Consider the following 14,919-nt stretch of genomic DNA (forward strand, 5'->3'; position numbering starts at 1 on the left):
TGCTTTGTACTTTTCATTTCTTTCTGCATCCCTACTTTCTGTTCTTTGTAGTGATGGCTCCTAAATCTGGCAGTAAGTCAGTCTAGAAAAACGGTCTACTCAGCCTCTTAAAATTTGCAGAATAAGGTTCAGGATCTGTTTTAGATCTCCACTTTATGGCAAAGATTTTGTAGACTTACAAGTGTTAGATTTCAGGAATATACTTACAGAGCACGTAGGGGTACTCCCCCCCGAATGCTTCACAAAAAAAGGGCATGATTCCTGATAGCGGTTATCAGTACTCTTTCCCAAAAGTTTCCATTGACGCCAACACTGGAGAGATTGTGTTATGTATACTTTCATCTCACCATAAAAGTCTACATTAAAAATATGGACAAATTTAAAAGATTGCATTGTGAAACTCATTCATTCTCTTAAATAGACTAGATTACTATATATCACAGCATGGGCAGCACTTAAGACTTGGCTTTTGTTTGAAGGACCTCTCTCATTACACTTTCCCAACATGGAGTCTGGGAAAAGAAAATATATTAAAAAACAAAAAACCACAACCCCAAAAACCTCTTGTTTACTCACCTAAGTAGATCTTAAGAGTCAAGTTCTCTTGATCTAAAAAATAACTAAAAAAATTAAAATTTTCTACAAATTATCCACAATTAAAGAAATTCTTCACTTAATGAACAGACAAGGAGTATCAGCTATTCTTAAAACTAGCACAACTCTAGCTTAACAAATGTAGGAAGTACAATGAAAGGAATTATCTATTTTGTATCATTTTATCTAGCCAAGGATTTCAAATTGAGAATTCTTATTTTTCAGTTTATGAACCAATCCTTCACTGGTGGTGCACAGGGAGACATTCAAAAACTATTCACATATATTTGTTTTAAATATTTAAATCCTGATGCACTCCTCTTTTTGAGCTATTTTCCAAATTCAAAGAAAGCACAGATTCTACAAAAGTGAAGAGCACACATAATTTGGGATTAAAAATACTGTCAGTTTTATTTCAGTAAAAATCAGTACAGGATACACTATTTTTCAAAAAGTACAAAGATGAAGAATAAAACATTCAGAGAAATGAGGAGCAAGTTCTTTATGGGAATTCAAACACTAACCTTCTTCTAGCTGTTTTAGTACTAAATTTTAAATCTGCAGATGCTACTATACCTGCACTGTAGCCTGCTTAACATAGGGTTTAGATGCCATAGGAGCAATGCATGTGAAACACTGCCAATTCCAGTGTAATGAGAGTAGGAACCTGAGACAGGTGGAAGAAAGAGATACTGAAAACACAGATAATGGGGCAGAACAAGGAAAAAGCACCTCTCAGAGGTTAGCCCCAACAGGTATAGAATGTCAGTTTCAGTGCTTGCCTTGGAATTGTCTAGAAATGGTTAAACTCATGTTCCTGGTCTTTTCCTATGTCTGATATATTAATTTGAGTCCTCAGGGGAATAATTAAAAGCAATGCTCCATTGCATGTAGTTACCATGCAGACCTGTAAACTAAGGCCCTCGCTCCACTGTGAAGACCATTTGGAGATTATCCTTTGGGGATTTCCGCATCTTGATTTTAGTTATCCAGTTCCCAAACATGGGATCACTATATTTTAGTTTAATTTACAGTACTTGAGACACTGCCCAATTGTAGTTAATTGGCAAAGGGTTTCAGAGCATTTGGGTGGCATTTATTGCTTGTACAACACTTCTTTCACACTAGTTTGGATTCTGCACCCTCCCCAGGATGAACAGAAGCCACAGAAGTCAAAGGATTATATTTTTTCTTAGCGTATCACCTTCGTGTGCACTAAGTTAAAAACAGATCCAAATGAACAAACAAGACCTCTCTCAGACATTTAAACTGCTAAGGAGCTTCAATGCCAATAAATTCCTTACTTTCAGTTAAAGCTTAATTGACTGCAAAAGGTAGAAGAAAGTTTTGTTAGCAACTGTATTATGCTAAGTATTTTGCTACATCTCTAATATGACTAAATGTTTTCCAAACAGCTGAAGCGCGAGTTAATATTTTAGTTGGTTTGGACAAGCTGCATACATTATTCTTGCATAAGCTGTACATCAGACTAGGTGCTGGAAGGTACTTCTGTAGGTGTGAGCTCCTTTTAAATATGTGAAAACCTCACACACACACACAAAAACAAACATTGACTAGACTGTTTTCTGTTGTTCTTCATCAACCTCCACACTCTTCTCCATGATGTATGTTGAGGCCACTTTCCTGCACTGGGAGTTAAAGAATTCTGCAACACGCTTCAGTACTAAAATGTGGCAGAGCTTTAGTATAATCCTGGCATTTCAAAATTCCCTAACCATAGTCTTTATATATAAGTATTTGGTACACTTAGATGGCACAGCATACTGCTAAGGAAAGAGGCACATCTGGTTAGTCACAACAGAAAGAACCAGTAAAGGCAAGGCACAAGCACACAGTATTGCTGTTGTGCTTTTTCCAGTGAAGGAGCAGGAAACCTACTCGACTCGAATCAAAATAATTAAATCTAGAAGACTAGATTCTGTTAATATTTGTTAGAGTCTGTTTATGGCAACATTAGGAGTGACTGAATCAGCAGTGATGATGGTAGAGAATGGACTCAAAAAGTTTGTAAAGAGTAATAAAAACACTGCTTGAAAATATTTGACATCATAAATATTCTCTCCCCATCACTCAATGACTTTACAGCTTTCTTGATTTCATGCTGCTAATTTAATTGAAGATGTGAAAAGAAAAGTTGGCCAAAAAGCCTTTTCACTGAACAGGTTCCTATTTAAAGAGAGCAGATCTAATGTCTCACCCGTATAAGAAAACAAAACAAAAACATAGTTAGCTGCAGATCCTGGGATTTTCATCTATAAAAAAAGAGTTTCCAGTCCAGAGAAGATTCTGTGTATGAAGTTGCAACTGAACTTGCATTTCCTGCAATTAACTGATGTTTCTATGTCACTGGTCCAATGATATAATCATGGATAGAATCACTGGTCCATCTAGTTAGTTTGGCTATTTTTGCTCATGCAACATAGGACATGTGCAAAGCATGCTTTGCAAGTAGACCTACAGTGTTATAACTGGAGCAAGCTATAAATAATATTTCAGAAGACAATCTCTTTGTGTTAAAACAGATGAAGTGTTTTATAAAAATGGTAACAGACTAAATAAATTAAATCACTGTTTAAAACAAAAAGCCATGGGAATAGTCACCTGTTAAAAAAATATGAGATACTTAGACACATGACAAACTCAGCTGCATATTAAACCTAAGGCAGGTTAGGTTAGAGACCACACTGGTTTGAAGTTTCAAGTAAAAAAACTATGCATTGTGGCACCTCTCTGGTACCACCTGCATTGTTTGCAGTTAAATACAATTGACAGAAGAAATGTCAGAAACATGATTAATAAATTTTAAAATACATGGAAATTCTACTTTCCTCATAACATTACTGTCAGGAGGTAATTATGACAAACAAGGCCAGTTCTGCTGTGCTACGTAGGAGACACGAGTTCGGGAAAGTGTTTTAAAATATTGAGGTTAAAGGGTTAAACATGTTAGAAACCAAAATTTTGTATTGTGCTGTAAAAATCCTGATGTGCTTTTGGACAATTATCTAGTGTAATCCTTAAAAAGTTCTAGTATCTTGATTAGGTGCAAAATTCTCCAGTTGGTAGATCAGATCTACAGCAGCATCAACATCTGGTACAATATGGTCTGGCTCTACCAAAGCAGGATCAAATCTAAAATCTCTGTGACCATGGAACACAGTCTCAGTTATACTCTCCCTGGTATCAGAGGGCACCTCTGTGTGAGGATTGTAAACCCCAGTACAAACAAGAACAGACCTACAACTGGTGACAGTAGCAGGTGCTAGCTCGTTTTGCCAAGTGTGGTTTATTTCATCATCCTGAGAAATAGTGGCAGACCTGGTCCCAGCAGCAACTTTGGCCTGGATACGCCCTTTGGAACCTTTTCTGGAATTCTTCTCTTCAAGGTAACGATTATAAAGGTTAGCACCATAGATATCAGTCATTAAGTTGTCCCTGGAAAGCCAAAAATATGGTTTCATCAGCAAAGCACAGTCAAATTAGCAGACTTCAGATGTATCTAAAATATTTTTTGCAAAGTTTTGGTAAACAGAATTCCATTTCCCCACACAAATACATGAAAATATGTGAAGTATCTGATAACGATAGATAGGGAAAAAAAGTCAGCGCAATAATAGCTATTTTTATTATATCTTTTTCATCATTCATGAGTAAAGCTACGTTTTAGTCACGGGTATTTTTAGTAAAAGTCATGGACAGGTCACTGGCAATAAAAAAAAATCCACGGCCTGTGACCTGGCTATAACTTTTACTCTATACCACTAACTAAAACTTGGGGCGGGGTGCTGCAGGTGCTGGGGAGGAAGGCCCCCTGCTGCTACTGGGTGGGGGAGGGGTGGGAGGCAGCGCACGGCCCAGAACTCCTGCTGATGCTGGGTGGGGGTTGCCAAGGATGGCAGGCTCCCTACTCTGTTCCGATCGGCGTGTCCCTGCAGCTCCTAGGCGAAGGGCAGCCAAGAGGGCTCCGCGCGCTGTTCCCGCCACAAGCGCCGGCTCCGCAGGTCTCACTGGCCACGAACTGCAGCCAATGGGAGCTGCAGGGGCAGCGCCTGTGGGCAGTGTGCGGAGCCCCTTGGCCTCTCCGCCTAGGAGCTACAGGGACATGCCAGTTGGATCCGGGTAGCCTCCCACAGGTATGCGCCGCCCCACACATGCCTGGCTCGGGAAGCCCCTCAGCCAGTACCAGCCGTTGCAGAAGTCACGGAGGTCACGGAAAGTCATGAAATCCATGACTTCCGTGACAGACATGCAGCCTTATTCATGAGACATTATAGATACGAATAATTCTTGCTAATGCAGACAGCGGACGAGAAAAAAACATGCATTTATTATCAGTCCTTGCCAATAGTATATACCAACAATCTAAAAATCAAACACCTTTTACTTAAATACTTGCACAGCCTGCTTCAGAAAATGAAACTTTTAATTGGGGAAAAAGGAGTTGTGTATAAATTACTCCAAATTCTTCTACAGAAACTATTAGTACATACAAAAAAATTAAGGAAATGTTATTGGTTTTCAAAGTCAAGCAGTCTAAAGTTGGGAAATGCCAGAATGAAGTTTTCCCACACATCTCATACATCTTCCAGCATTTGGAAGTGAGACAGGAGTCCACATTCACTTCACAGCCCTGGTTCATTCTGTCAGTGGTATTCATCCTGTGGCACTTAAGGAAATAGGGAGTCAAGTGGAAAAAATAAACTATGTGGTCATGCAATTAAAGACTGAGACATACACATAAGGGTTCAGAACTAAGGCTGCAAGGGCCACTTTCATTCTGTAATGTCCTAACTTGAGTTCTTGACTTGCAACCTTAGTTAGATTCTTTTAACAATTTGTAAGTGTATTCTCCTAGATTAAGAAAAAAATACATTTTACTATGTGTAATTAACAACCTTCCCATGATGACTGATCATTGCGGGAGGGTGAACCCTCAACTTTCAGCATAGACTAGTGGTTTCAACCTGGAGCGCATGGACCCCAGGGGGGTCAGAAGACTATGCCTAAGATCTCCAAAAGGGTCCACACCTCCAATCAAAATATTTTAGGAGCTCACAAATGAAAAAAGGTTAAAAATCACTGGCACAGACTTCTACCAACTGAAGTAAAGAACTAACTACATCTGGTGGCAGAAAGCTGTTATCTTCCATGGACCAGCCACTGCAAGATGACATGTAACACACAAACAGGGGGTTCCATTATTCAGGTGTTGCCACATTTTACAGACAGTATAGCTAAGCACAAAGAATTGGAAATGGTACACTGTGGCTAAGTGGTTGGGACCTGGGCCTGTCATAACAGAGTTCTGGGTTCTCTTCCCAGCTTGCACAGACTTTCAGTGGGATATGATAAAAAACCCCAATAAATAAGGGTTGTGAAGGGCACAGAATTATTAGAACTGGTGTGGGATTCATGGTCTCCTCATCCCCAGCATGCTGCACTTTCCCATAGGTCAAGGGTATTTTGATAGGAGAAAGCAGTTGCTCCCACCAATTTGTCTGAATCTCTTTCAGGAAGTGCTACATGGCATGCTGAAGTAACACCAGGATGGTTTATGCACCATGTATTGGAATATTGAGGGGTTTTGGCAAGCTGTCAAAACATGCTGCACTGAGGGAAAAACAGAAGAAAAATGGTGATTTTTGACATCTTATAAGTTGGCCAAATCTGAATGGATTTACAGGTGGACAGTACAAGGCACCTCCTTCTGTCCATGACTATCCCTCTCCCAAATTTCAAAGTCCTGCTGTAAACCATGGAGGTTCCAAACCTTTATAGAAATTCTTCAGAACATTTTTTTTTTTTAATGGTGTTAGGTTGTTAGGCAACCTTAACACAGGGGTTGCTACCAATCCCCCTATACTGAGAAATGCAACACCAGTTAAACGACAAGGAAAGAGGAGGAATTATAAAATTCAGAAAGATGTCACAGTTTACCCTAAAATATTGAAAGTGCCCTGGAAGACCCTGATCCACAGAAAAAGGTTTGTTCATAGTGTGCCAGCCATTTGGTTTAACAGAAAATGTAACTTCTACTGGCAATGTTACATTTTTTATATTCCAAATGCAGTTAAAAAGGAAAAGAAGGAAAATGTTCGGGAAAAGGAAGGTTCATTTGGAGGTCCCCATTTGAGATGAATACAACACTAACTTTCACATAAACAACAGATTTTCAAATAAAAAAAGTTATTTTTTTTTAAAACAAAAGATTAGGACAAACTAGGAATAAAATAGTGGGAGCCACAGAATTTTCCGTGCTGTTATTTGTGTTGTAAACAATTTCCTAACGTGCATATTTGATGATCTTATCCCTTACCCAATGGCATAAAGAGTTTGAATAGGCTTCTTCCAGTGTCTCTGTGCTGCCTGCATCCTAATCAGGTACTCTGCATATTGATAGGTCAGTTCACTAGGCTTGCCCATCAAGGCCTCATATTTCAGTTCTTTGCCAGTGATCTTCTTGTAAATATTTTCCAAACAAACCATGAATGTCCCATGCCCAAATCTGGAAAAGAGATTATTACAAATCAAATTGCACTAATTACACAAAGAAAATAAAATACAGAGTTTCAATTTCATGGACTTTTGGTGATACTAAAACAATAAACCTATACTATTAATTCCTGGACACTGGTACCACTTGCAGATTTGAGCACTGCTTTAAAGCCAGTTGGATGCTATGGAACACTGCATTAACTCACTGGGAAGCACTTGGGGTAGGATGCGGAGAGCAGCAACCTCATGCTGTGTTTTGGGGGAAGAAGAGAAATGGCTCGGGGCTGAAAAAGGAGGTTTCATGTAAGAAGGCTAACTTTTACAACTGAAAAATTTGGTGCAAGGAAAAAATGTGTGTTTTTGCAAACCCTGCAAGAACAGAATGTGGCACTTTGCCTGTTTTGCCAAAGGTGTGTTACTTCTGCACAGCTCTGCTCGGGGTCTTGATGCCTATGGCAATGACTACCTCAATGAAAAATTAGTATGAAACATTGTCTCTTCTTGAATTTTGACTACTCCCTTTTATTAGCAATGTGGAGAAGCCCCGAATGGTGAAACTGTCTACATTACATGGCGTATGTGCTACAATTTCACCTACCTTGGAGACTGTGCCTCAGCCATCCACATCAGATCCATATTACAAGCAAGCACAGGTATATGTGGGTGACTGGCTTGATGATGTGGCTTTCCAGGACAGCCACCCGTCAGCAGAACATCTATTATCAGTTGAAGATTAGTCTCCCATCTGACTGGTTCTCCAAACAAAACAACAGCTGCAAGAAGAAGAAAACATTTGTAAAATATTAAAAATGAAAGGTAGATATAGTACAATAACTCTCAGATTTCTAAACAGCACCACACCCATGTTAAAATTTGATATAAAAGAAAAGGAAATATCCTAAATCAATTTGAACAAACTTCTGTATTTAAAAATTCAGTAAAATGATCAAAGTGCAACATGGGGCAGGGACCATCTTTTTGTTCTGTGTTTGCACAGCCCCTAGCACAATGGGGTCCTGGCCTATGAGCTAGAGCTCTGAGGCACTATGATAATACAAATAATAAATAATAAGATGATGATTTTGGTTCAATCTACCTTAAATTTCACATCTCTTGTTACAGAGGAAATTTCAGAAGTTGTTAAAACTTCATACTGTAATCCACAGATTTTACAAGATGAATTACTTGATCTTCGGTGTTAACTAAATTGCCCCATACCACTGAACAGCACTGACATGTCTAATCACATTTATAATATTGTGAATGCCATGGATTAACATACAGCACTGTAAATAATAATCCAATCTACCAGAACTACCATCTGTTTGTCTCTAGACAAAATACAGTATGGATGTTTATATTCCTAGCTGATTTCGCCAAACGCTAGGAATAAGTCACGGGAAAGATCTAGCTCATAATTTTTTTCTTTCATTCTCAGGCCCAGTTTCTTACTCCCCACATTTCAAACAGATGGAGGTGAGAAGAGGAAGGAATGCCTCTTGCCACAACTTTGCAAATGACTGCTGACCAGTGTAGGAGCAGGATTGATTGACTCTAATGGGATTCCAGTTCAGCCCTCCTTTCCAGAAACAAGGAAGCACAATCTGCTAGAGGAAGGCAAAAAGGAAAGCAAGCCCCTTATCATCCTTCTATCACCCCTAAGAGGCCTATGGGTGAACATTCTGTGCCTTGGGGAAGCATCCTGTAACGCCCCCATATTCCTCATCTGTATATAATTGTGATATTGAATATAAAGCATGCCTTTTAAGGTATCAGGGGCAAGATTATGATCTGCTGAAAGTCATTTCTCTATCCATATATGTATATCACTAATGCATGTGAAGTTATGAAAATTGTGTTGTATGGTGGTCACTAAAGCATGCTGTAAGTTGGGGAATCAGCCAGATATTAGCTCCCCAGAGGCAACAGCAAGGAAAGTAACCAGCACCCAGGAAGGATGTCAAACAACCCATCAACAACCATTGTCCAGCTAGGGAGCTACAATTCAATGATTCACCTGCATGAGGCCACACCAGGGGAATTGCTCAGCCTTGCCTGGAGACTCAGCAATACCTCCAGACATGCCTGGACTCCTGATCCCCAAGCACATAGGAGCGAGGGTATAAAACAGACACAGAGGCCACATGCTGGGCCTTTCTCCTTCACCCATCTATGCTGCAAGCCACAAGGACACTCTGAAGAATTCAACTGAGGGGACTGGCCCAGATTTCAAGGGTGAAATCTGTATACTTTAGACTGCAATATCCAGTGCAGTGAGAAAAACTGCTTAAGCTAGATGTTGCCCAGTCTAATAGGGTTGAGAGTTTAGACTGCGTGGTTACATTTCATTTTCTTTTGCTAACTAACTCTGACTTTTTGCATATCACTTAAAATCTCTCTTCTGTAGTCAATAAACTTCTTTTACTGTTCATCTTTACCAGTGAGTTTGCCTGAGTTGTGTGGCAAATGTGCTCAGGTTTGCAAAGGCTGGTGTATATCCATTTTCCACTGGTGAATCAATTAATAAATCTGCATTGCCCGTCTTGAGCAGTGCAAGACAGGCAATTCCTGAGGTACAGTGCTGGGAGGATTTCGCATTGGTGCCTTTCTCTGTGTGATTCAAGAGTGGCTCTGGGAGCATTCATGCAATATAGCTGGGTGTAGGGCTCCACATGCGGTTGTGCTGAGTGGTAACAGCACCTGGAGGGGTTTGCTGCTGGTCACTAGCGAGGCATTGTGAGAGACAGCTCAGGGGACACACGGTCCCAGGCTGCACTGCGGGGATCCCGTCACACACACAAATGACTATGTTACTGTACTGCGCACGCATGTTTTGCATACATTTTATGAAGAAATACTAGGGTTCCCTCTGCCAACCGTCCAAATCATCAATGTGGGGTTCAAGAATTTGTAACTGTAAATAAAATTTACAATGAAGAAGAGATGACATTTAATATATGCTAGGACAGTTGCAAGATAGGAAAACAGAAGTCATACCCTCAATTTTGGGAAGTTCCACAGCTGGCAAATGCTGCAACAAGAAAAAAGTAAAGTAAAGTACTCTCCACTAAGTTAAACATCCTCTGGTGTTACTAACAAAAAGAAATACAAAGCATTACTCCCACAACTGTTCCTTGGAAAACTGATAGAAGATGCACTTTACATTTGGATGTAGCTAGTTCTTGATGTCACTTTGCTTAAAAATTAATATTTCCAAACACTGAAGTGTGGTCCAGCAGCAAGGACAAGTTGGGACTGACTATTTTTGTGTTCTATATTCACAGCTCTGCTCTATTTGCAAGACTCTGGGTAAATCAGAATTTCTGTTCCTCAGTTTGCTCATCCGCAAAATAGGTATATATTGAGTTACTTTCCAAAGCATCTCCTACCAGATTCTAGCTCTCTTTTCATATGCACATTAACCCATTAGCTGTATTTTGGCCCAAGTCCATATTTTGTCATGTCATTGAAAATGAATTTTCTTCATTTAAAAAAAAAAATCGAGAATTGCAAGAGCTCCAAAAGAGCAGCTGAAGTTTGTGTAATTCTTTCCTCATAAAATAGATTGTTAGTGACCCCTCGAGAGCTGTTCCTAAACACACACAATACTTTTATCAAATATCTGTTTGGAAGATGCAATGTGGAGGGGGAAGCAGGTGCCTCTGGGCAATAATCTGCATTTCTAAACGAAGTCATTTCATTGTTTATTTTGCCCCTAAGATTTCTCTACACAGTATGAGCATATATTTGGCCTGCTTATGATCAACAAGCGCTAAGCCATTTTTAAAATGTTTTTATATTTATAGCTCCTATTTTTAATCTCGCAAAATACAAAAAGGGGAAACATTTTTCCTGCACATTTTTAAAGCAAACTGTAATGATCATGAAATAACTGATATTAGAAATTCTCTGCACATAGCTGGTAATCACAGTGCAAGCTTCCTAACTCCATCAGTAACCCACATTGATAACAAGGAAATCAACTATATGGTAAGTGTTCGTTTTCCCAAACAGTTAATCATGTGGAGTTAATCAACCTCTATAGAGACTGCCAACAAGAATATCAATTAGTGGCACTGGTGGTGATAGTGGGTTTTTTGAGAGACCTTGCATGATAGTTCTGATGACAGTTCTGTACTGTAGCAATAAAACAGATTTATGTTCAAAATGCTGACACAACCGGCTTTGCTATGATATCACGATATCATGATATCATAATATCATATCATATGATAGCAAGAAAAGTGTGTTTTAGTTCTCATCTTCTTGCACACTTCTTTAGAACACAGCTACTTGGGCTTCTAACCACATCATTAGAAGATTTGCATATTATGGAAACATCATACTTCAGGCTAATGATTTTGAATAATGTACATCATACCTATGAGTAATGTCAAAGATTATGTAATATTCAGTTGCTATTTTCTCATCTAAAGTATATAAAGTCACTAAAGGGTAAAAATTACTATTATTTAGTTTACTTTGAGATATGCAACAGATGTTTCCTAGAGACAGGTAAGATTTAGGCTCTTACAACCTTTTTGGGTTCCTTAGTCACACTATTTTTCTCTCTATCTTTCCAGGCTGCTAAAAGTACTGTATGTGCATTTTTACACTTAAGAAATTCTACCTTGCAGTCATTTCCTGATGCTCTTGTGGTTGGCTGTTCTCAACTGTTCAAACTTATTCTGTAATCAGTAAATACTGAGTGACTGAGAACAACCTGTACCTTTACAGATAGAAGTTAAACTAAATGCTTCAATTAACTCTCATTAATACTTATTTGCAGACAAACAGATTTGTACTTAAGTTAGTATCACATGTATATCAAGTCAACAATACAGTAAAGGCACCATTCCGAGGGCAGACAAAGGCTATCCTGGGTTGTTGGTTTGTTTTGACAGATACCACATGAACATCACCTGCTGTAGAAAACTGGCTGAGAGAGTGTGTGTGTGCGCGCGTGCACGCAAAATGACTGAAGCTACTGAGCAGCCATACTGTATATTCTCCAATGGAAACCACAGATTTGGGGTAAGCATTTCCAGAGCAGGCATCAGGGAAACAAGGGCTGACTGGCTACTCAGTTAGTAAAGATTTTGACTTCAGGGCACAACCATTTGGCCTGTATTACACCTGCCTCAAAAGGAGCATATGTTGTACTATATTTTGTTAGGCAACTGGTTGTTAGAGTTGGATAGGAAACTGTTTTTCAATCCCAAAAGAATTTGATATTTCAAAAAATATTCCTGACCCAAACTGGGACAAAGGCAAAAATCTCAAAAAAACTTTCATGAACTGATAATCCAAACAAAATTTCAGATCAGGTCAATCAAAACATTTCATGTTGATAGTTTCAAAATGTTTTGGTTTCAATCTTTTAATTAAGACCTTTAATTTATGCTAACAAGTATAAATTAACATTTCAAAACAAAGAAGTTTTGACAAAAAACAAATCTTTCATTTAGAAAATGTTAAAATGGGATATTTTGATAGTTTCAGTGCTTTTTGCCAAAAAATAAAATTGGGAGATTCATCCAAAATGACCCTTCCCCACTATCAGTTTTGGTTTACACAAATCTGCATTTTCCAACAAAATACATTTCATTGGAAAATTCCTGACCAGTTCTACTAGTCATAACCTAGATTTAAAGGAAACAGATCGAGCAGGATGAATAGGAGGAGACTGAGGGAGAATCACCTGAAAAGGACATTTTGGAGAACTGTTAGTATATCTCCAATTTTTGCTAAAGAAGTGAATATTTAGATATTCGCAGCCTATTAAAATTAAAGTAAGATTGTTGAGTTTAAAAAAAAATTTTTTTAAAAGAGAAAAAATACTTCAAAGAATTAAAATGTGCAAGGGAAACACTGTTACACAAGGAAACTCCCAAGAAACTTCAAGAAAGGAGAGAAGGAATTTATTTTTGACAGAGGAATTTCAGACAGTGTACCCCAAATATTAAGGAACTAGCCTAAAAAGATTCTTTAGTCTGAGAAACTACAAAGAAGAATACTATTTAAAAAAAAGAGAAGAGATTTCTTCTGCGAGCTTATGAAAGGTAGTGAATTGAGAGCACTACAAACTGAAGCAGCGCTCCATTTACCTACAAGTTTCCTTACCAATGTGCCTCCATCTCACAGGTTGTACTACAGCAATAACACTGAAGTAAATTTATGAAGAGAATCCATTGCAGCAAATTCAGAAATCTTGGGAAATGGTACTGGCTTAATGCTGGATCCCTATGCTGAGGCAGCTATGCATGCAGTCACAGCTAGGGATCTGGCAATCCACAAGAAGAAACAATTCATATAGCAAGCCTGGGATCCTAATGCCTGAAGTTCAGCGTGAAAGGGAAATTCAGCAGAAATACAAACACACTCTTATGTATGCCTATGTATCTGTTTTGATATATTTTAGTTAATACGATAGATAAGCAAACAGTTCCTCTGGAGAGAATGCAACTGTTTGCAAAACATTAATGTACAATCAAAGCAACACGACACCTTAGCAGTAGTAACCTGCCACTACTGTCCCATTCTTATGGGAGCTGGGGGGGAAGTTACCTCTCCATCTCCCTTAGATAACTGGTAGACTTTCCAAAGTAGCAGATTTGTCAGGCAACTGCATTAAATCCAAAGTTTTGCCTGTTTTCCTCAATATTAGATAGATCAAAGACTGTAATGCAACACTTTTTTCAAGTCAACCAATTAAAAAATGCCCTAGACTTTATACTGGAAAGTCAATGTGAACTTCAATAAAAGTACTGGCCAAGCTGACTTGTTAGACAAGTATACTGAATAGCTTTTTTAAGTGTTGCAGAGAAACAAGTACATCAGTAGAACTCATGAAGTCAAAGTCAAAAGCATATTACAAAATGGAATAAACTAAAAAGCCAATTTTGTGATTTTATACTAAGAAGAAATCTTCAAAAGTAGAATGTCAGCCAATGAACAGACACAGAAAGGTTTCAACGTAAATCATGCACTCACCAAAACTTTAGGCCGTCTGTCATGGTCAACCATATCCAGCAAAGGGTATGTCTCACGCAGTATATCAATGGTAATAGGTTGACAAAAACCCAGACTGGGAAAGCACCAGTTAAGGATCCAAAAATACTTATTTGTACAGCTTAACAGATTTTAAAAGTGTGTGAAGTCAATAAATTCTATCATATAAAGTTTACAATGCTGGCAAAGCAAGTCACATATCAATGAGCCTGACTGTTCGTGTATGAAATAGATAAAATATTTCATATACAAAACTGGGTTTTGTCCTTCAGATCTATTGTGAGAATTCTCAGATTGAAAGTAATAGTAGAAACTAGGGCTGTCAAGCGATTAAAAAAATTAATCGCGATTAATCGCACTGTTCAACAATAATAGAATAGCTTTTTTACTTAAATATTTTTGGATGTTTTCTACATTTTCAAATATATTGATTCCAATTACAACACAGAATACAAAGTGTACAATGTTCACTCTATTTTTGATTAGAAATATTTGCACTGTAAAAAACAAAAGAAATAGCATTTTTCAATTCACCTAATACAAGTACTGAAGTGCAATCTCTTTATAATGAAAGTTGAACTTACAAATGTACAATTATGTAATAAAAAATAACTGCATTCAAAAATAAAAACGTAATACTTGAGAGCCTACAAGTCTACTCAGTTCTATTTCAGCCAATTGCTCAGACAAACAAGTTTGGTTATAATTTGCAGGAAACAATGCTGCAAATTATTCTTGTTTAAAATGTCACCTGAAAGTAAGAACAGGTGTTCGCATGGCATTGTTGTAGCCGGCGAC

General features: G+C 38.3%; 1 protein-coding gene across 1 annotated transcript in view; it reads right to left on the reverse strand.

The window, feature by feature from the left end:
* Positions 1-979: 979 nt before the first annotated feature.
* Positions 980-14,919, reverse strand: part of LOC125639307 (haloacid dehalogenase-like hydrolase domain-containing 5) — a 44,027-nt gene continuing 30,087 nt past the window's right edge. Inside the window, exons 4-8 of the mRNA XM_048856072.2 lie at positions 14,104-14,197; positions 10,108-10,141; positions 7,709-7,883; positions 6,932-7,120; positions 980-4,050 (exon numbers count right to left, since the gene is read on the reverse strand). Coding sequence (XP_048712029.1) covers positions 3,633-4,050; positions 6,932-7,120; positions 7,709-7,883; positions 10,108-10,141; positions 14,104-14,197 — 910 coding nt within the window. The 3' untranslated portion in view covers positions 980-3,632. The remainder of the gene's footprint in view (positions 4,051-6,931; positions 7,121-7,708; positions 7,884-10,107; positions 10,142-14,103; positions 14,198-14,919) is intronic.

Source organism: Caretta caretta, chromosome 7 (assembly GCF_965140235.1).
Source record: "Caretta caretta isolate rCarCar2 chromosome 7, rCarCar1.hap1, whole genome shotgun sequence".
Taxonomy (NCBI): domain Eukaryota; kingdom Metazoa; phylum Chordata; order Testudines; family Cheloniidae; genus Caretta; species Caretta caretta.